A 21,769-nucleotide genomic window follows, 5' to 3' on the forward strand; every position below is an offset into this window, starting at 1 on the left:
GTAAAGTGGCAAATATCTTTGTGACGGATGACTTATATGCGTATGCATCTACATATACTCAACAGACTGTGGGCACCAAGTGTTACCACACTGATCCCAGATGTGGGGCACTGGGTCAAACAGACCTCCACCATGGGCTGGTAAGGAAAACCAACCTCCAAAGTGGATCAGAAATGACCTAAATCCCAACAGTGGCCCAACAGAACAGGAACCAAGTCCCGCGTCGAGGGGTTCAGAGTCAGCCAGGTGTCCCTATCTGAGCCGGGCTCGTTTGGGGAATGCTGTGAGGAAAGGAGAAGCTCAGGCAGCATGGGAAGAGGCTCCATATTGGGCACAGAATAAGTTATTTCTGTTGGGGACAAGAGAAGGTGCAGGACACTGCCACTTCCAGCAGCTCCCCCTGGGCAGCCTGATGCAGACCATACCCGTCCCAGGCAATTTTCCTTTCTTTCAGCTAAAAGAGCCAGTAACAGTTCCCAATTCCCACTTACTCAGGATTTCCTCAGAAATGCTGTTGCAGGGAGAAAAAAAATCTCCTTTAAATATTGAAAGGCCGCAGTGAGATCTCCCTGCAGCCCTCTCTTCTCCAGGCTGAACTAGCCCATCTCCTTCAGCTTTCTTCATAGCAGAGGTGCTCCAGCCCTCGGACCTTCTTCGTGGCCTTCCTCTGGGCCTGCTCCAACAGCTCCATATCTTTCCTGTGCTGGAGGCCCCACACCTGGATGAAATGCTCCACATGGGGCCTCACGAGGGTAAAGCAGAGAGGGACAATCCCCTGCCCTGCTGGCTGCACCTCCTGTGATGGAGCCCAGGATACCATTGGCCTTTAGGGATGCAAGCACATACTTGCTGGCTCATGTTCAGTTTTTGATCAACCAGGACCCCTAAGTCCTTCTCATCAGGGCTGATCTAAAGGAGATAAGGGATGTGGTATGGGACCACGTCAAAGGCCTTGCAGAATTCAAGGCAGAGACTCCTGGGCCCCGCAGTTGCTGTGAATAAATAAATACGGGTTTCAGGATAGGAGGGCTGTGCATATAGATTTTGTGGCAGTGGGTAGAGAAAGTTTGACTACAAAGAAGGGGAATGCTGTCTGGATGGAGCCCCACAGTTCCTTGGTGATGAGGGCCACAGGGATGCTCAGAAGGCTGGAGCACCTTTCCTATGCAGTTAGGTTGAAAGTTGGGCTTGTTTGACCCGGAGAAGAGAAGGCTCCGGGGAGACTTCTTTGTGGCCTTCCAGTACCTGAAGGTGCCTCTAAAGGGAAGCTGAGCAGGACGATTTGTCAGGGTCTGTAACATGGAATGGTTTTAAAGCAAATGAGGGTATACTTAGATTTAGATTTAGAAATGACCCAGAAATTCTTTAGTCAGAAGGTGCTGAGGCCCTGGCACAGGCTGCCCACAGATGCTATGGGTACCTCATCCCTGGAGGTGCTCAAGACCAGGCTGGATGGGGCTTTGGGCAGAATGACCCAGTGGGAGGTGTTCCAGTTCATAGCAGGGATTGGGACTGGGTTGGCTTTGAGGTCCTTTCCCACTTAAACCATGCTAGGATTCTACAACAATTGTGTCTTAAGTGGAAAGAAAGCACGCAGAGACCAGTCCAGTCCAACTCTACAAGTTTATTAGCAAAGAATACAGATGATTATAACAAATCACGGGGTGTCCAGGAGAATCAACAGAACTGCAGGAACTGTGCAGCAAACCTCCCTGTCCACTGTGCTGTCACATGCAGAGCTGGTGAGACGTTCTCCAGACCAGCACCCAGCTCGCACCTGCCTTCACAACACAAATGCTAACATCACACACTGCTGACGTCTACTGGGGAAGCTGCAGGGATAACTGATTCTCTACGTTGGTTATACAAGGGGCTTTTGCCCAAAATCTAAGCACATGCTAAATGTAGTTGGATTGGCTGCGAGATGGAGGGAAGTTTGCCAGGGGACCTGAGTATGAGCTCATGGAAGTGTGGGCACATCTTAACATAGGAAGGATATCCAATGAATATTGAGTTAAATCACCATCACGGAGCTGAGTACTAAGTTTAGTAAGAAAGGGTTTTCAGCTCCCCACAAATGTTTACCTGCTCTCAGACATCCTTGTCCTTTCTTTAAAGGTGTGAGAAGTATTTACTGCAGGGAAACTGTGTTTGTGCCAGAGTTATTTATTTTCACGTAGCAGCAGATAATTTGGTACTTACTATTGCTGCCTTGGTCTTACCCTTGTCTGTATGAATGGTTGCTGCAGAAATGTGGGGTTTTATTTGCTCTAAGACAAAGCTGATGCAAGCGGTTATGGCAAGAAAGGAAGAGGAGTTTGACTTTATCGTAAAGCAGGGGCGTTTCTGAGGAGTGGCAGGAGTAGCACAGCTCATTTTGCCCAGCTTTACGAGCAGTTAGATGCAGTTCTCTTGACATTGTGAAGGGCCATAATTGCTCCAACAATATTTTGTGGATATCCTCATGTCACGTTCTTCTGAAATGCAAAGCAGTTGCAGCTTTTCCTTCCTGTCAACTTAGCCTACCTCAGTTCGTCAAGTGCTTCCTGCTTTGTAATTTTGTGCCATGGAGGAGGGATTTCTCCTTTGCCACGAAATTTACCTTTGTAGAATTCTTCTAGCTGTGTCCTGAAATGAGACACAAACCATTTCCAGTATTTTTGCATGGATGAATCAGGAAGAATCTTCCAAGTGGAATATGGATGTCCTGCATCTCGGTAGTTCAGGAAGGGGATCCATTTGCCTAAACCAACCCTGAAGCTACAGTCACTGGCAACACTGCTAGAACAAATATCAATGACAAGGTGGTCTGTTTCATACCATATGCATCCACCCAAAAATTCTGGGCGATGGAAGACAAGCTGGTGATCTCCATCATGGTTTGGTATAGTGTTTGTGCAAACTGCTCCACAAAATGGACACTGCTCCTTGCACCCTGCAAACTGTTCCACTAGTATTTTGTGAGGCTGCTTTTCAAATGAGCTCAAACCAGCACGAGCAAACTCTTCCTTGAGATGATCTCTCAGGGGAGAAAGTGCCTCCATCATGGCCTTATTCAGGAACTCTATGTCTGTTATCTCCAGATGTTCAAGGCCAACCAGGTCACTCCTGGGCAATGTTAGGACCCCTCCAAGTTCTCTACAGAATTCATCCAGCCAAAGAGAGATTATCTTATTGCTGTCTCTTCTGTCTTTGACAACTGTGGTTGATGCAACTACAGCTTTCAGAATGGTTCCATAGTACTGAGTAAGAGTTTCATTTAAAAACATTACCAGCCGACCGTTCTGATCTAAACAGTATGTCTTCACGTGTGTCTGAATGTAACTCTCCAAAAAGTCTGCTGGGAAACGAATGTAATGTGTGAATTTTTCAAACTTTTCTTCTTGTGCCAGGTATTTCAGTATGCAAGCTTCCAGATTGGCTCTACTGCCACGGAAATCTGGTATTTCACTCTTCATTCGCTCAGCTATGACAAGAGCTGTCTTGTCATAGACGGCCAGGCGAAGACCTGGGGCAATCTTGCTGCACAGGAAATCAGCAAATGTTGTGATTGAAGTGGCTCCTTGGCAAGAAATCTGGAAACATTGGAAGAAATCTTCTCTCTTGCTCTCCAGGTAGATGGCTGGGTTATTTGCTTTCCTGAAGGCTGCGTGCATGTCTTTAAACCTGGCTGCTGCTGTTCTGCACAGATACACTGAAAGATCTATTCTGTAATCTGTAGTAAATGTGTATTTTTCAGAGCTAGGGACGGTTTCCATGCCTTCCTGCACTTCATTTAGTATTTCATGAATAAAAGTGCGACTGTAATCCATTTTATCCTTTTCCTTCTGGTCAATGTTTTCCTTCACACGCCTTATGATGCTGTCTGTAATGTGCTGTAAGTTGCTCACATCAGATTCACTAATCTTAGAAAATAATTTGTTCCATAATTTTTTTATGGATAAGTGTTTCTTCTCATCAAGTGTAAAGGTGGTCCGCTTGGGAAACTTTATGATTCGTTCAGCTACATTAGGCTCCTTAAAGTGTTCTATAAGGACACTTTCTATTTCCACATCAATGTCCACCTTTTCCAGAGGAGGAGCATTAGAAGACACTTCAGTAACCCAGGTCACCCAGAGGGAATTAAAGCTCCTTCTCAGTTCTTTTTCACTTAATTCCTGGCCTTTTAGAGACAGAGCCAGCTCCCTGCTCTTTTTCAGGAGCTCTTTTTCATATTCAGATTTCCTCTCATCCAGTCTACTCTGGTTCCTCTTTACTTCTAGAAGTTTCTCACACTTCCTCCTGGTTTCATCAAGAAGGGAGGCTTTCAGCTCTTTTAGCTTCAGTTCCGTGCTACTTTTCCACTGAATCAGTATCTCACAGTCTCTGTCTTCACTAAAGAACTTCTGCACCTCTTTGGTAATGGCATCGCTTGTTTCTCGCACCAGATTTTCAATCTCTTTTGTGGTGATTTTCTCCAGCTCTCCATTCCGAACCTTATTGTCCAGATGCATCTGCAAGTCTAAGATGTGCCTTCTGAGTTTCCAGGTCCACTGACTAAAGGAGGTTTCCAGTTTCTTGTATGCAGCAATCTCCACCGAGTTCTTGAAGCTAAAAATGAAGTTTTCATTCCGCAAGGCATTCCACAAGTCACTGATACGAACTTTCAAGCTGGAGAGACTCAGAACACTGCCTGGAGATTCCTTCTTGGCAGCTTGGAGAATTTTGCTCTTTAATTCCTGGACGTTCCGGCTGTAGGTGGGGTTGGGTGGTGCCATTGGTGGGTTACCCTCCCACAGGTGAGCAAAGTAATGAATGTGGGTGTTCACGTCAAAGCGGATGACATCACTGAAGCAGGTGATGTCACAGAATTCCTGCTGGGCTGCTGTCACTGTCATTTCATCCAGCTTCTCCTGCAGACGCCTTTGTCCTTCCATGTTCTGCTCCTTTGCCGTTATTTCGCCCACATTTTGATGTACAAACAGGCAGCTTGGGGAAAGCTTGACTTGCTTCATCCTCAGAAAAGCCTGCACAGCAATCTGAAGGATGTCTTGCATTTCTGAAGGATTCTCTCCAAAGATGTTGATCAGAGTCATGTTGCCAATGCCAATGACGAAGGTGGCCAGCTCGTTGTCATGATTGAGTGAGTGCTTATTGGCCATCTCTATGGCACGAAGTCCTTCAGTGTCCACCACGAGCATGTAATCAAAGTTCACCTCCCGCTGCAGGTTCTCATCCACTTTAATGAGCTGCATAAAAGCTCCCCGGGTGCATCTGCCAGCACTGACATTGAACTGGAGACCAAACATGGCATTCAGTAGGGTTGATTTCCCTGTGCTCTGGATGCCAAGCACGGACAAGACAAAGACTCGCTTGTCGCCCAGCCTCTCAATTAACCTGTCAAAGATTGCTGCAACCCATTGTAAGGGTACGTAAGAAGCATCACCATCCATCAGCTCAATGGGATACCCTGAAACCATCAGGTCAGCTGCAATTTCAGGTAGTTTGAGAATACATTCATCTTTGGAGTTTGTTGATTCAAGAGCTTCATAAATCTGCCCTACCTCTCTCAAAATATGCTCAAGGCCAACGGATGAATCATTGATTTCATTGGAAAGGGAATCTAACCTTTTAGTCATTACAGTTTTTGCTTTGTTTCCTTCCTCGTTTTTCTTTATTGCCAGGATTTGAGACCATAATTGATGATACTCTCTCTTCAGTTCATCAAGGCGATCTGAGGACAGATCATCCATGAAGACCCTCATCCACTGCAGGAAGTATTTCTTGGTACTGGCTGGCTGTGACCGGAGAAAACCAAGGACTGATTTCATCAGCTGATTGAGGGGGAACGCTTTCTGCAGTTGCTTTCTTCTTATTGCAGCTTTATCCCTTTCAATTTGGCTCCGATGATGTTCTATGCTCTTGTTTCCCTTCTCTTGTAAGCGAGTGAGTTCTCTGTCCCTTTTACACCAATTGTACCACAGTTTTCCTTGAAGAGGCAGCAGCTTTGATTTGATCTCAGACAGCTTCTCTCCCTTCAGCAGCTTCACCAGCTTGTTTGCCTTTTCTTTGGCTATCACACACTCTTCTACATCTTCATCAACTAAGAAGCCGTGCTGGCGAGCTGTGCCCAGGCACATATCAAGGCTAGAGCGTGTGCATGAGCCCTCCAGGAGATCTTGGATTGTTTCTGTCAGCTCACCTATTAATTCTGCTTCGTTTCTATTCTTGATACCTATTCTTATGTTTTGGCTGGATCGGCCAGCTGCAATGTTCTCTTTCTCAGTGAAAAGACAAACCAAAGGCCTCTGAGACTGCCACAGGTCTTGTAAAATTTTCCTGCCTTTCTTATCGCTTTGATCAGACTCAGAAATGAGAACCACGTTCACAGCAGAGATCTCCTGCAAGAAGCTCAGCTGTGGCTCGTGATCCCTGGCATCTCCGTGCAGGTTACAGAAAGCAACACAGCTGTCAAAACTGTCATCGTCGCTGCCATGGGGACAATACCAGGAGATCTCCACCACACCTTTCATCAGCAAACAGTCTTTGGTGCTGCCTTTGCAATTCCTGTGGAAAAATGTGTTATGTTTTTGTTTGCTCAGCAGAGCGTTCAGGAGCTGTGACTTGGAAGAGGAAGGAGAGCTGCCAATGCGTATGAAGGACACAATGGGTGTCTCTGCCTGATAAATGAGCTTGTTTGTGTAGCTGCTACCTGTTGTCTGCTCTCCTGATTTTGCTGCCCCTTTCCAGCTCTTTTTGATTTGGCTGAGGGACCAGAGAGGGAACTCAATCTGTGAAGTGCATGGGTTGGGAACCAGGAGGGGGAGTGCAAACTGGCAGAAGGCAAGCTTTGATGAAATGTACTGCCTCATGAAATCATTGGCACAATGAAAAATGGCCATCTGGAGGTCCATAGGGTGCACGTGGCTCTCCCTGGTTGCAGATTCAGGGGCTCTTTCATCCAGTACACTGAAAAAGTCATCAAAGGAATCAGAGGGTTCTTCCTCTGTGGCTTTTGGTGCAGGCGTGATTTCTGGCTTACTCTTGTCCTTGCAAGTCAGGTACCTCACACTGTAGTCCACACTCAGTAGCTTTTGCAGGAAGTAAAAAGGTAGTTCACTCTCTTTGCTGGGCAGGCTGTCATGTACAGATGTCTTGTGTATGATGTGGAAGTCTTCTGACCCCATTTTTCTTGGATAGTAACTTTGTAGCCCAAGGCGCTTAAGTAAGTTGAGGAACTCGGGGTTTGCACTGGCCTGATTAGTTTTGGATTTGCTGTCAACTGATTTGGGTATGGCTGGACTGGGAGGCGGTATATCTTGCAAAGTCTCTTCCATGTCTTTGATTATACTGTGTTTCTTCAGATCGACAGAGGTGTCCTCCATTTGCCCACTGATGTAGGACCGCAAGTCTCTTTCCAGCACCTCCCAGTCTTTCAACACATTCTGTTTCTTGAGGAGATTTTCTATCTCTGCAGACCATGAGTTCTTCATCTTATCTTCCATGAACGCTAAGCGGTCACTCTTCCGCTCAGGGGACACCTCATTGCTTTCAGATGTTATGGTGAGGCCTGTGAGGAGCAGGAAGGCCTCAGCTCTGTAATCATCCTGCTCCTTCAGGCTTTGATACTCATCATATGCAGTTTGCATTTCCTTGGCCATGAAGTTAATTTCTGGGCAACCAAGGAGGTACTGAAAAGTGCTGCTTTCTACTTGGTATCCTATTGTGGTTGTAACTAAGAGCACTAATAGTTCCATGTCTTTCTCTGCCCTTTCTTGCAGATACTGGAGCAAAGTATAAACAGCCAGGCTTATAGTCTGGGTGGCTTTGATCTTTGCTTCGTGAATGGCAGATACAGGGGTGGCTGGTGAGTAGGTGACTTCCTGAATGTGCTCCTTCATCTGCAGCAGTGTCTTGATGAGATCCTGAATCTCAGGAATATGGGGAATTTCGGGAAACTTGACATCAGTTTCATCAGTTTTGAAAATCCACTGCATAATGAAGGAAGCTCTGGGGAAGTCCTTAACAGAATAGATGTGAGGATCCAGCAGGACCTGCAGCAGAGATTTGATATAGGTGATGTTTTCTGGAGGTGATTTTTGGCAAAACAGGACAGTCTTCACCAGGAACTCTTGCAATGCTTTATCTGACAGGCATACGTTGATCCAGACACTGGGATTTTTTGTTTTTTCACTCAGATCCTGTTTCAAATCTATCAACATGAGCAGTTTCCTTTCATCTGCGGTCACCTCCCAGGTCTTCATGCGCTCCAGGAAAGCTCTGGCCTCTTCCACGGCACTACCCAGTTCCTCTCCAAACACTGTGCCAACACAGTGATTTGTGAGTGCTTCGTACGCTGCCCTGAGGCTGCTGCTCATCTGATGGGCGGATTTAAAATCACTGCTGTGGTTGGACAGGATTATGTCCCACACTGGGATCAGCTGAAAGCCCCTGTCTATAACAAACCAGGTTGTGTTACTGGCCACAAGCCCACACTTCCACTGGGCGAGGGAATCTGTCTCTGATGGCCCTCCTGTGTTGGTCACGGAGAGCTGAATCACAGTGTGGCTGCTGCCTTTATCGCTTCTCCCAAGGGACGCCTGTAAGCTTGATTTTGAAACATCCACATTCCCTCCCACACTGCCAGCAAAGCTCGCTCTGACAAAGCAGTTTAGTGCTTCAGATGCTCGTTGCTTCATCTCTTCCCTTTGCTCTGCCCTGAATCCTTTGGAAGATGCTTTCCACCAGAATATGCCCCCAAAGTGGAGGGGTCCCTGGTTGACGTGGGACCCAAACCTGCTGAAGAACCTGGCACACCTGCTCTTCAGCATGTTGAGCCTGTCTGCCTCCTGGGTGACGCTCAGAAGGTCTTCAGTGTACTGCAGCTCCCTCAGGGCCCCATCGGAGAGGCGAAGCTGGTCCTTTTGGAAGTAGCAGGAGGCCGTGGGGATGTAGTGGTACTTGGTGGTACAAATGTACGTTTGCTCTGAACGTGAGTGGTGAGTGTCCTCCTTGTGTGAAGAGCTGCTGTAATCTTCACCTCCTTCAACACTGAACCCCCAGAACCTGGCTTTGGCAGAAATGCTTAGGCTGAAGCCCAGCTGCTCCATGGACTTGGTGAAATTGGCTTCTGCTGCAGAGGAGGAGAACTCCTTCCTCTCTAGCAGTGACCCTTGCTCTGGACCAGCAAGCTTGAAACCACTGGGGACTCTGATGAGCTGCTCTCGTTTTGCCAGCATGTCTGCCAGACCACTGGTTTGGTAAATGCCCTGCAGAGCCAGCCCTCCTGACGCCCGTCTCAGGACCTCCTTGTCAGAGACATTCTCACTCCTGCCCAAAGACATCTCCTGCTGCTCCAGTTGCTTCTGGATACTTGCAAGCACATCTTCCAAGGCCTTCTCTGGTGGTGCCCAGTACTCCCTGGGAATGTCCATGGCTTGCCACAGTGCCTCCTCTTTCTGTCTTATCATCTCTTTGCTGTGGCTGTGGCTGTGATGCATTTCTTTCAGCTCCTGCAGGGCCCGCTTGGCTTCTTCTTGCCTCTGCTTCATCATCTCCAAGCGCTGCTTCTGCAGCTCCTCAACAGTTGCTTTGTTGTCTGTAATTTGCAGAAGCTTTCGGAGCGCCATTTTCTCCCAGGGGTACTGTACCTCACACTCCAGCTTCAGATAGTCTTCATATTGCAGATGTTTCAAGGCTTCTTTTGATTTCACACCTAATACCTTCAACAACTTGGGAAGCCAGTATTCTTCATCCAGTCCTTCCCTCTGAAATGTTTCTGCCAGCAGTTGTTTAGCCAGATTGGCCTTTTCCAAATCCTCTGCTCTCTCCTCCTGGGACTCCATGGCTGCGGAAGAGGTAAATAAACTTCAGTTAAAGGCATGTTAGAAGAGGCCATTGCCTTTTCTTAGAAGAGGCCTCTCCACAGCCCCAGGGATTCTTCCCACCTGGCTGCTGGAACCCAACCTTGGGCAACCTGGAAACAGGCAGATATGGACAGACAGACAAACACACCACAGACTTGGCTACACAACCAACCATGGACAGGGAGCTGCCTTCAGCAACACCCATGTGTATCCACCAGACTGGTCTCTCCTGTCATTGTCTCTCCTCCCTTGCAGCATACAGACATGAGGTAGAGAGTGGGACTGCACAGGGACATAAACGAAAGGGTTTAAAAAGGAGGCAGGACAGAGTGCAGTGACCGAGGGCTTGCTCAAACAAGTGATCTGCCACTGGTCTCATGACAGCAACTCCTTTCATACCCTTTTCTGCCTATTCTTCAGTTTTGGTCCCCTTCTACTTCCCTTCAGCATCATTCCACTGGCTGTCCTCAAACATCTCAAAATCTCCTGTTCCCTCTGGTTAATCCAAGTTGAGTCTCTCTGGAGTAGGGCCCAGAGTATTCTGTCACCCATGAAGCAGCCATTGAAGATTTTAGCGTTTTTTCTGCCAGCCCCTGCCCATGCAGTTGATGTCCCTGTGGGGTTTATTTTATCACTGCCCCCTTTATGTATCATTGCCTTGGCACTGGGATATTTATGCAGCGCACAAAACCTTCCTGTGCAATCAGCTCTCATCCCACCAACAACATGCTACAGCCTTTTCATCTCAGGAATTCATGCCAGGCTCCTGTTACTGTGCTCTTTTGACTCTTGCAGAGCCTCTATGCCCTCTTTTCCTTCAGGGAAAATTTAAGGAAGGGAAGATTTAAAGAAAAGCACCAAATGGATGTGCAGCCTGAGTCCTCTCACCTCCCAGCAGGTGCTCCTTGTGGTGTTGCTTGGCTTTCCAGAGGACACAGGGCACCAGGGCACCGGGCCCAAGCGAGGCAGCACACAGTCACTTGTCAGGCCTGGTAGACAAGGCAGAGCTGTGAAGAAGAGGTTGTGGGCCACTCCAAGAATTCAGGAGGAAGAACACGAGGAATGGTCCAGAATCCTAAAGGAGAAAAACAGATGCTGAGGAGAGGGCTGCTGTGAATGCAGAAGATCCATTCCAGGCAGCACTGAAGGCCAGCCCTTCTCCTGCACCAGTGGGACCTGTGCAGGGCCACAGTGGAAGCGCCCCCAGGGAGCTGTAGAAATACAAATACCACTGGGGTGGTGTTGGAGGAGCATCATGTCCAGAGGATGGAGGGCATGCTGGGGTAAGGGCGTACCAGAGGGACCCAGGAGCACTCCAACTGTCCTAAGATTCTGTGAGGGCTCTGAGGGCTCTGTGCTGGGCTCTGCTCCACTCCCCTCCCCCCAAAAAAACTCTGCCTTGGGGCTCTGCACCGCACTCCACCCTTGCATTGCCATTCCCCTCCCCATGCCGTTTGTGTTTCTATCCCTGCTGTGTGCAGCCCCTGACCTGGGTGCTGAGATCTTTGTGCTTCTCTTCCCTGCTGCTCCCTGCCCCCCAGTGCTGCCACTGCCATCACAGCCCCCACAGCACAGCCCCCTTGCCCCCTGTCACAACTCCCTATTTACTGCCAGCTCTCTCTGCCCAGCACCACAATGTGAAGCACCAAGCAGAGGACGAAGGGGCTCCTGCCTGGCCCCATACACTGAAGCCAGGCCCTACCTGCCCTTCTGGTGCTCCACAGCCCTAGTGCTTCCTGCGCCCAGCTCTGACACTGCTCTTGTATAGACCGGAGCCTCTGCAGAGGCTGCAGCTTCTAGCTGGTGGGGCGGGGGGAGGCCTTCTGCTGATTGAAGCTATAGCTGGAAGTGAAACTTGGCAGCTGCTGGAAAAATGAATCATAGAATCACAGAATGGCCTGGGTTGAAAAGGACCACAATCATCATCGAGTTTCAACCCCCTGCTATGTGCAGGGTCGCCAACCAGCAGACCAGGCTGCCCAGAGCCACATCCAGCCTGGCCTTCAATGCCTCCAGGGATGGGGCATCCACAGCCTCCTTGGGCAACCTGTTCCAGTGCATCACCACCCTCTGGGGGAAAAACTTCCTCCTCACATCCAACCTAAACCTCCCCTGTCTCAGTTTAAAACCATTCCCCCTTGTCCTATCACTGCCCACCCTCGTAAACAGCCGTTGCCCCTCCTGTTTAGATGCTCCCTTCAAGGCCACAATGAGGTCCCCCTGGAGCCTTCTCTTCTCCAAGCTAAACAAGCCCAGTTCTCTCAGCCTTTCCTCACAGGAGAGGTGCTCCAGCCCTCTCATCATCTTAGTGGCCCTCCTCTGGACCTGCTCCAAGAGTTCCACGTCCTTCCTGTACTGGGGGCCCCTTCCTGTACTGGGCCTGGACACAGTACTGCAGATGGGGCCTCACAAGAGTTGAGTAGAGGGGCACAATCATCTCCTTCTCCCTGCTGGCAGCCCCTTTTTAATGCAGCCCAGAACACAATTGGCCTTCTGGGCTGCCAGAACGCACTACTGGCTCATGTCCAGCTTTTCCTCTACCAGGTCCCCCAAGTCCTTCTCCGCAGGGCTGCTCTCAAGGAGATCTTTCCCCAGTTTGTACGAATACCTGGGAATGCCCTGGAAAATGAAGTGTTGACTTGAACTCCTTGGATATGGCCATGCAACCAATTCCTTATCCATGTGACAGTATAACTACCAATTCCACCTCTTGGGAAGACTGGGATGCCCTCCCTGTTCTGGGAGGCTTTGCTGAGGCAGGGAGGTCCAGAGGGGCCCAGAGTTATCTCGGTCCAGCCCCAAGCAACGTGGGGTTCTGTGCCCTGCAGGCTCTTTGTCACCAAGACCACAATCATGCAGGGAGCTCCCAGGTTGCTGGTTCCTGCCAAGAGGTTACAAAGGTATCACCTCTCAACATCCGCCATCCTTGGAAAAGGTCTGGAAGGCAGCTGGGCGTCCGCCAAACAGATCCTGGCCTTAGGAGATTTACTGGGCACTCTTCTCTGAGAGCATGTGAGCCCAAGAAGCACTTTCAGTTTCACAAGGGCCTGAGTTTCTTCCAAAAATGGCTCTGATTTCTGAGAAGCAGAGTAGGCAGGCACGGATCTTGAGGAAAAATGAAACAATTTTTAAGCCTGTCCCAAAGTGTATGTGAAGCAGGGCTGGGAGAGTGGGGGACAGGATGATGTTTGCTGCCTACAGCAGAGAACCATAGAGTCATAGAATTACAGAATCATAGAATGGCCTGGGTTGAAAAGGACCACAATGATCATCAAGTTTCAACCCCCTGCTATGTGCAGGGTCGCCAACCAGCAGACCAGGCTGCCCAGAGCCACATCCAGCCTGGCCTTCAATGCCTCCAGGGATGGGGCATCCACAGCCTCCTTGGGCAACCTGTTCCAGTGCATCACCACCCTCTGGGGGAAAAACTTCCTCCTCACATCCAACCTAAACCTCCCCTGTCTCAGTTTAAAACCATTCCCCCTTGTCCTATCACTGCCCACCCTCGTAAACAGCCGTTGCCCCTCCTGTTTAGATGCTCCCTTCAAGGCCACAATGAGGTCCCCCTGGAGCCTTCTCTTCTCCAAGCTAAACAAGCCCAGTTCTCTCAGCCTTTCCTCACAGGAGAGGTGCTCCAGCCCTCTCATCATCTTAGTGGCCCTCCTCTGGACCCGCTCCAAGAGCTCCACGTCCTTCCCGTACTGGGGGCCCCAGGCCTGGATGCAGTACTGCAGATGGGGCCTCACAAGAGTTGAGTAGAGAGGCACAATCACCTCCCTCTCCCTGCTGGCCACCCCTTTTTAATGCAGCCCAGAACACAGTTGACCTTCTGGGCTGCCAGAACACACTGCTGGCTCATGTCCAGCTTCTCGTCTACCAGGTCCCCCAAGTCCTTCTCCGCAGGGCTGCTCTCAAGGAGATCTTTCCCCAGTTTGTACGAATACCTGGGAATGCCCCAGCCCAAGTGCAGCACCTTGCACTTTGCTTTGTTGAACCTCACTAGGGCTCTAATGAGCCCGCTTCTCTGGCTTGTCCTGGTCCCTCTGGATGGCTCCCCATCCCCATGCTGCATTGACTGAAAGAACCTTGAACCCCATCCTGAAGGTGTGCATGGAGCAGGGGCTGGGAGAGCAGAGGATAGGACGCTGTTTGCTGCCTCAGGTGGCTGCTGAGGTCACGGTCCCAAACCCATAGCCTCCCCATCACCAATTAGTGCCGATGCTGGGGATGGCACTGACATCAGGGAGCGAGCTTGGGGAGCATTCCTGTAGGTGTGCATTCCCTGTTTATTGGCTGCCAGGCAAAGGGACGTGAGCCAGCCCCCTCTCCCTCGGCTACCGCTTGTTCACTTTATCTCCTTTCCTTCATGAGGAGCTCCCTTGGCTCCCATCATCTCCTGCTACAGATTGAGAGCAGTGTAGGGGTGCGGGGTCAGCAGGATCTGCCCCTTGCCCCTTCCTCTTTTTCCTCCTGTGCTTTTGGATGCTCCTTCAACATGTCAGCAGTGCTGCTGGTCAGTGATGAGGAGCTCAGCTCAGCATCCTGCCCTGCCCAGGGCTGGGCACTGCGATGTTCCCACTCGCTCTCCAGCCAACAGAAGCAACATTTCCCCACTTAGCACAGGTGGTTCCTCTTCTCATGGTGGAGGAAACCCAGCAAACCAGTCTTCCCTTGTTCATTCATAGAGCAGTGATTAAAGGAGGACGGAAAACATCCAAGTGGGGTGCAGGAGGGGCAGGGAGGGGAAAGCAGCACAATGCTGGGGAAGAGTAAAGGCTCAGGAAAGAAAGAAGTCCATCTATGAGGAAACCCACCGAGAGCAAAAGTACCAAGAAGGGATGTGTGCACAGCATGTTGCATAGACACAGCTGCCAACGATTGTCCCAAAGGGGTTTGCACCATGACATGCAGTCAGCACCGCTGCACCGAGCTCTTAATGCAGGAATGAGCACAGCACACCAGCATGTAGAGCGGGGCCACAGGGCTGCACGGCTCTGAGCTGAGCTCTGCACCACAGCTCCCCAAGCTCTGCTTCAGGGCTTTGCACCCCGCTCATGCTTGCACACCTTTTCCCCTCACCGTCACCTTGTGCTTCCATCCCTGCCATGCAGAGCTTCTGAACTGGGTGCCGAGTTCTTTATGCTTCCCTTCCCTGCTCCTCCTTGCCCCCCAGTGCAATCACAGCCCCCACAGCACAGCCCCTTTGCCCCCTGCCACAATCCCCTCTTTCCTGCCGGCCCTCTCAGCCCAGCACCATAACGTGAAGCACCAAGCAGAGGTCCAAGGGGCTCCCAGTGGGTGCGAGTGCCCCTGTCCCACCCCAGGCACTGCAGCCTGGCCCTACCTGCCCATTCGGTGCTCCGCAGCCCTGGTGCTTTCTGAGCCCATGCTCTTAGACAGCCTGGAGCCTCTGCACAGGCTGCAGCTTCCTGCTGGTGGGGCAGGGGAAGCCTTCTCCTCCCTCAAGCCGCAGCTGCAAATGAAACTTGGCAGCTGCTGGAAAACAGAGCTGTTGAGTGGAAATCTTTTGATATGGCCATACACACAGTTCCTTATCCATGCGACAGCGCAACTAACAAATCCAGCTCTCTGGGAGGTTGGGATGCCCAAAGCATTCCTGAAACCATCAGCAATCAGCTCATGGAGTTCCTGCAGCACAGGGAAAGCCCCAGGGCTGGAGCAGGACAAGCATAACTGCTCCTGAGAAGAGGCACTGAGTTCATTCTCTTTCCGATCCGTGGTTTCTCAACTGGACCAGCTCAGCATAGGAATTGAGATCTCTGGAATGTTTACAATGCTTTGGATAATCTGGTGATTGCCCTGAAAAGGGCCATGAAGATGCTGCGGTGCCTGGAACAGCTCTGCTGGGAGGAGAGCTGGGGCTGCTCGGCCCAAAGCAGGGGAGGCTCACGGAGATCCAAGCACGTAAATCCTCGCAGGAGGTGCAAGGGAATGAGCCAGGACCTGCTCAGGGGTGCCCAGGCAGCCCAGGAGCACAGGGCACAGCCTGGAGCCCAGGAGCTGCCCATCAGCAGCACTGCAGTGCTGGGTGGGTGCCGGAGCCCTGGCACAGGGAGCAGAGAGCGGTGGGGGCTCCTCCTGGGGGATCTCCCACTGCCCCCGGCCGTGGTGCTGGGCTGCCTGCTCTGGGTGGCCCTTCAGGGGCAGGGGGGACCAAGGGGACCCAGAGTTATCTCGGTCCAGCCCCAAGCAACGTGGGGTTCTGTGCCGTGCAGGCTCTTTGTCACCAAGACCGCAATCATGCAGGGAGCTCCCAGGTTGCTGGTTCCTGCCAAGAGGTTACAAAGGCGTTGCCTCTCAGCATCCTCCATACTCAGAAAGGTCTGGAAAGCAGCTGGGCCTTTACCAATCAAATCCCAAACTTAGGAAAATTACTGGGCACTCTTCTCTGAAAACAACTGTGCCTGAGAATCACATTCAGTTTCACAAAAGCCTGAGCCTCTTCCAGAAAAGGTTCTGATTTCTGAGAAGCAGAGAAGGCAGGCACAGATCTTGAGAAAAAATGAAAGAACCTTTAACCGCATCTGGAAGGTGTGTGTGGAGTGGGGGCTGGGGGGGAAGGGGACAGGATGCTGTTTGCTGCCTCAGAGACAAGGTGGCTCGTGAGGTCATGGCCCCAAACCCACAGCATCCCCATTGGCCATTAGTGCCGAGGCCGGGGATGGCACTGACATCAGGGAGCGAGCTCGGGGGTCGTTCCTGCAGGTGGGCATCCCCCCTTTATTGGCTGCCAGGCAAAGCGAGGTGAACCAGCCCTCTCTCCCTTGGCTGCTGCTTCTTTACATTTAGCTGCTTTCCTTCATGAGCAGCTCCCTCAGATTCCATCAGCTCCTGCCATAGAGCGAGAGCAGTGTAGGGGTGTGGGGTCAGCAGGAGCTGCCCCTTCTGCCTTCCAGCTCTTCCTCCTGTGCTTTTGGCTGCTCCTTCAGCATGTCAGCAGTGCTGCTGGTCAGTGCTGAGCTGAGCTCTGCTCAGCGTCCTGCCCTGCCCAGGGCTGGGTACAGCGAGGTTCTCACTCACTCTCCAGCCAACAGAGACATCTTTTCCCCACTTTGAACAGAGGGTTCCTCTTCTCATGGCACGAGGAAGCCCAGCAGCTAGTCTTCCCTTGGCCATTCATAGAGCAGTGGTTAATGGAGGCTGGAGTGCATCCTGGTGGGGTGCAGAATGGGCAGAAAGGAGAAAGCAGCATAGAACCAGATAAGAGTAAAGGCTCAGCAACAAGAGAAGAAATGCCACCATGAGGAGCCCCACTGAGAGTGAAGGTGGCAGGGAGAGATGCAGGCACAGCATGTTGTGCAGGCACAGCATGTTGCACAGACACAGCTGCCAACAATTGTCCCTAAGGGGTGCACACTGTGACACACAACCAGCACCGCTGCACCGAGCCCAGAACACAGGAATGAGCGCAGCATGCCAGCGTGCAGAGCTGGGCCACAGGGATACAGGGCTCTGTGCTGGGCTCTGCACCACAGCCCCCATGTCTCTATCTTGGCGCACTGCTTTCAACTCCACTCTTCCACTGCCTTTCCCCTCCACCCCATGCACTTTGCGCTTCCATCCCTGCCATGTTCAGCCCCTGATCTGGGTGCGAAATTATTCGCGCTTCCCTTCCCCGCTCCTCCTTGCCCCCCAGTGCACCCATTGCAATCACAGCCCCCACAGCACAGCCCCTTTGCCCCCTGCCACAATCCCCTCTTTCCTGCCGGCCCTCTCAGCCCAGCACCATAACGTGAAGCACCAAGCAGAGGACCAAGGGGCTCCCAGTGGGTGCGAGTGCCCCTGTCCCACCCCAGGCACTGCAGCCTGGCCCTACCTGCCCATTTGGTGCTCCGCAGCCCTGGTGCTTTCCGAGCTCGGCTCTGACTGCGCTCTTAGACAGCCTGGAGCGTCTGCACAGGCTGCAGCTTCCTGCTGGTGGGGCAGGGGAAGCCTTCTCCTCCCTCAAGCCGCAGCTGCAAATGAAACTTGGCAGCTGCTGGAAAACAGAGCTGTTGAGTGGAAATCTTTCGATATGGCCATACACACAGTTCCTTATCCATGCGACAGCGCAACCAACAAATCCAACTCTCTGGGAGGTTGGGATGCCCAAAGCATTCCTGAAACCATCAGCAATCAGCTCATGGAGTTCCTGCAGCATAGGGAAAGCCCCAGGGCTGGAGCAGGACAAGCATAACTGCTCCTGAGAAGAGGCACTGAATCCCTTCTCTTTCCAATCCGTGGCTTCTCAACTGGACCAGCTCAGCATAGGAATTGAGATCTCTGGAATGTTTACAATGCTTTGGATAATCTGGTGATTGCCCTGAAAAGGGCCATGAAGATGCTGCGGTGCCTGGAACAGCTCTGCTGGGAGGAGAGCTGGGGCTGCTCGGCCCAAAGCAGGGGAGGCTCACGGAGATCCAAGCACGTAAATCCTCGCAGGAGGTGCAAGGGAATGGAGCCAGGACCTGCTCAGGGGTGCCCAGGCAGCCCAGGAGCACAGGGCACAGCCTGGAGCCCAGGAGCTGCCCATCAGCAGCACTGCAGTGCTGGGTGGGTGCTGGAGCCCTGGCACAGGGAGCAGAGAGCGGTGGGGGCTCCTCCTGGGGGATCTCCCACTGCCCCCGGCCGTGGTGCTGGGCTGCCTGTTCTGGGTGGCCATTCAGGGGCAGGGGGGGACCAGGGGGACCCAGAGTTATCTCGGTCCAGCCCCAAGCAACGCGGGGTTCTGTGTCCTGCAGGCTCTTTGTCACCAAGACCGCAATCATGCAGGGAGCTCCCAGGTTGCTGGTTCCTGCCAAGAGGTTACAAAGGTGTTGCCTCTCAGCATCCGCCATCCTTGGGAGAGGTCAGGAAGTCAGCTGGATCTTTAATAATCCAATCCTGATCTTAGGCAATTCATTGGGTATTCTCTGAAAACAACTGTGCCCGAGAATCACTTTCAGTTTCACAGGTGCCTGAGCCTCTTCATAGAATCATAGAATCATAGAATCGCTAAGGTTGGAAAAGACCCACAGGATCATCCAGTCCAACCATTCACCCATCACCAATGGTTCTCACTAAACCATGTCCCTCAACACAATGTCCAAGTGTTCCTTAAACACCTCCAGGGTCAGTGACTCCACCACCTCTCTGGGCAGCCCATTCCAGTGCCTGACCACCCTTTCAGAGAAGTAGTATTTCCTAACGTCCAGCCTGAATCTTCCCTGGCGCAGCTTGAAGCCATTCCCTCTAGTCCTATCACTAGTCACCCGGGAGAAGAGGCTGACCCCCAGCTCACCACAACCTCCCTTCAGGTGGTTATAGAGAGCAATAAGGTCTCCCCTGAGCCTCCTCTTCTCTAGACTGAACAATCCCAGCTCCTTCAGCCGCTCTTCATAAGGCCTGTGCTCCAGACCCCTCACCAGCTTTGTTGCCCTCCTCTGGACACGCTCCAGGGCCTCGATGTCTTTCTTACAGTGAGGGGCCCAAAACTGGACACAGTACTCGAGGTGTGGCCTCACCAGTGCTGAGTACAGGGGAATAATTACTTCCCTTTTCCTGCTGGCCACACTGTTTCTGATACAAGCCAGGATGCCATTGGCCTTCTTGGCCACCTGGGCACACTGCTGGCTCATGTTCAGTCTAGAATCAATCAACACCCCCAGGTCCATTTCCTCTACACAGTCTTCCAGCCACTCTGCCCCAAGCCTGTAGCGTTGACTGGGGTTATTGTGGCCAAAGTGCAGGACCCGGCATTTGGTCTTGTTGAATCCCATCCCATTGGCTTCAGCCCAGCTATCCAGCCTATCCAGATCCCTCTGTAAGGCCTCGCTACCCTCAGGCAGATCAACACTTCCAGCTAGCTTGGTGTCATCTGCAAACTTACTGAGGGTGCACTCAATGCCCTCATCCAGGTCATCAATAAAGACACTGAAGAGGACAGGCCCCAGCACCGACCCCTGGGGAACACCACTCGTGACACTGCTGGATTTAACTCCATTCACCACCACTCTCTGGGCCCGGCCCTCCAGCCACTTCCTTACCCAGCGAAGAATGTATCTGTTGAAGCCACGATCTGCCAGCTTCTGGAGGAGAATACTGTGCGAGACAGTGTCAAAGGCTTTGCTGAAGTCTAGGTAGACCACATCAACTGCCTTTCCCTCATCCACCAGATGGGTCACTGGATCATAGAAGGAGATCAGGTTGGTCGAACAGGACCTGCCCTTCGTGAACCCATGCTGGCTAGGCCTGATCCCCCGGTTGACCTGCATGTGCCGCGTGATCTCCCTCAAGACAATCTGCTCCATAATCTTCCCCGGCACCGAGGTCAGGCTAACAGGCCTGTAGTTCGCCGGATCCTCCCTGCAGCCCTTCTTGTAGATGAGAGTCACACTGGCAAGCCTCCAGTCTTCTGGGACCTCACCCGTCAACAAGGAGCACTGATAGATGATGGAAAGCGGCTCGGCTATCACCTCCGCCAGTTCCCTCAGCACTCTCGGGTGAATCTCATCTGGTCCCATGGACTTGTGGCAGTCCAGTTGGAGTAGCAGGTCTCTAACTGTTACCTCCTGAATTGTGGGGGGTTTAGTCTGCTCCCCAGCCAAGGCTGCCAGGTCAGGGAGTAGAGAAACCTGAGGATAACCGGTCTGTCTTTTAAAGACAGATGTAAAGAAGGCATTCAGAACATCTGCCTTTTCCTTATCCTCAGTGGTTACATTGCCAGCCTCATCCAGTAGAGAATGGAGATTCTCCCTGGTCCTCCTCTTGCTGTTGATATACTTGTAAAAGAGTTTCTTGTTCCCTTTTACCCCAGCAGCCAGCTTGAGTTCAAGCTGGGCTTTAGCCTTTCTGATTTTCTCCCTGCACATCTTAACAACTTCTTTGTATTCTTTCTGGGTTGCCCGTCCCTTCTTCCAGTGGAGGTAGATTCTCTTTTTCTCCTGGAGCCTCAAGAATAGTTCCCTATTCATCCACGCCGGTCTTCTTCCGCACCGGCTCATTTTGCGGCTTAGGGGGACAGCCTGCTCCTGCGCCTTTAAGACTTCCTTCTTAAAGAGCAACCATCCATCTTGTACCCCTTTACTTTCTAATACTGAACGCCAGGGGACTCTCCCTACTAGTCTCCTGAACAATTCAAAGTCTGCCCTCCGGAAGTCCAAGGTAGCAGTTTTGCTGTTCCCCCTCCTGCCTCCACCAAGAATCAAGAACTCTACCATGTCGTGGTCACTCTGCCCAAGACAGCCCCCAACCTCTACATCTCCCACCAGACCTTCTCTGTTTCTGAACAGCAGGTCTAACGGGGCAGCTCCTCTCGTAGGTTCTCTTACCAGCTGCATCAAGAAGTTGTCCTCCATACATTCCAGAAACCTCCTAGACTGCTTCTTCTGTGCTAAATTGTATTCCCAGCATATGTCAGGAAAGTTGAAGCCCCCCATGAGGACAAGGCTTCCAGGAATGGCTCTGATTTCTGAGGAGTAGGCAGGCATGGATCTGGATGAAAAATGAAACAATTTTTAAACCCGTCCCAAAGCTGTGTGTGGAGCAGGGGCTGGGAGAACTGAGGACAGGACGCTGTTTGCTGCCTCTGACAGCAGGTGGCTCCTGAGGTCACGGCCCCAAACCCACAGCATCCATTAGTGCCAAGGCTGGGGATGGCACTCACACTGGGGAGTGAGCTTGGGGAGCGTTCCTGTACATGTGCATCCCCCCTTTATTGACTGCCAGGCAAAGGGAGTTGAGCCCTTTCCCTTGGCTACCTCCCTCTGGCATCCTCTGTTTTTGCTCACACCTCCTGCTACAGTGAGGCACCACACTGGGAAGGGCTCACATTGAGCCTACAGGGACAGGCTTAGCAACGAGGCTGTCTGAAGGACTCTACTGAGGACCAAAGTGGTGAGGAAGGCCGTGAGGACGAGGAGCTCCTTGCTCTTTGCTGTGGGTCA

General features: G+C 51.6%; 1 protein-coding gene across 2 annotated transcripts; it reads right to left on the reverse strand.

Annotated features, from left to right (window-relative positions):
* Positions 1 to 1,604: 1,604 nt before the first annotated feature.
* Positions 1,605 to 17,769, reverse strand: GVINP1. Of its 2 annotated transcripts, none has more exons than XM_426218.8 (3): positions 17,683 to 17,769; positions 10,734 to 10,920; positions 1,605 to 9,826 (listed from the first exon to the last, which is right to left on the reverse strand). In XM_426218.8, the coding sequence occupies exon 3, from the start codon at positions 9,822 to 9,824 to the stop codon at positions 2,523 to 2,525; it is 7,302 nt and encodes a 2,433-aa protein (XP_426218.4). In that variant the 5' UTR covers positions 9,825 to 9,826; positions 10,734 to 10,920; positions 17,683 to 17,769; the 3' UTR covers positions 1,605 to 2,522. The 2 variants fall into 2 exon arrangements, with proteins under 2 accessions (XP_426218.4, XP_015140713.2); XM_015285227.3 differs by lacking the exon at positions 17,683 to 17,769 and adding an exon at positions 15,190 to 15,257.
* Positions 17,770 to 21,769: the final 4,000 nt, after the last annotated feature.

The sequence above is a fragment of the Gallus gallus genome, chromosome 3 (assembly GCF_016699485.2).
Source record: "Gallus gallus isolate bGalGal1 chromosome 3, bGalGal1.mat.broiler.GRCg7b, whole genome shotgun sequence".
Classification (NCBI taxonomy): domain Eukaryota; kingdom Metazoa; phylum Chordata; class Aves; order Galliformes; family Phasianidae; genus Gallus; species Gallus gallus.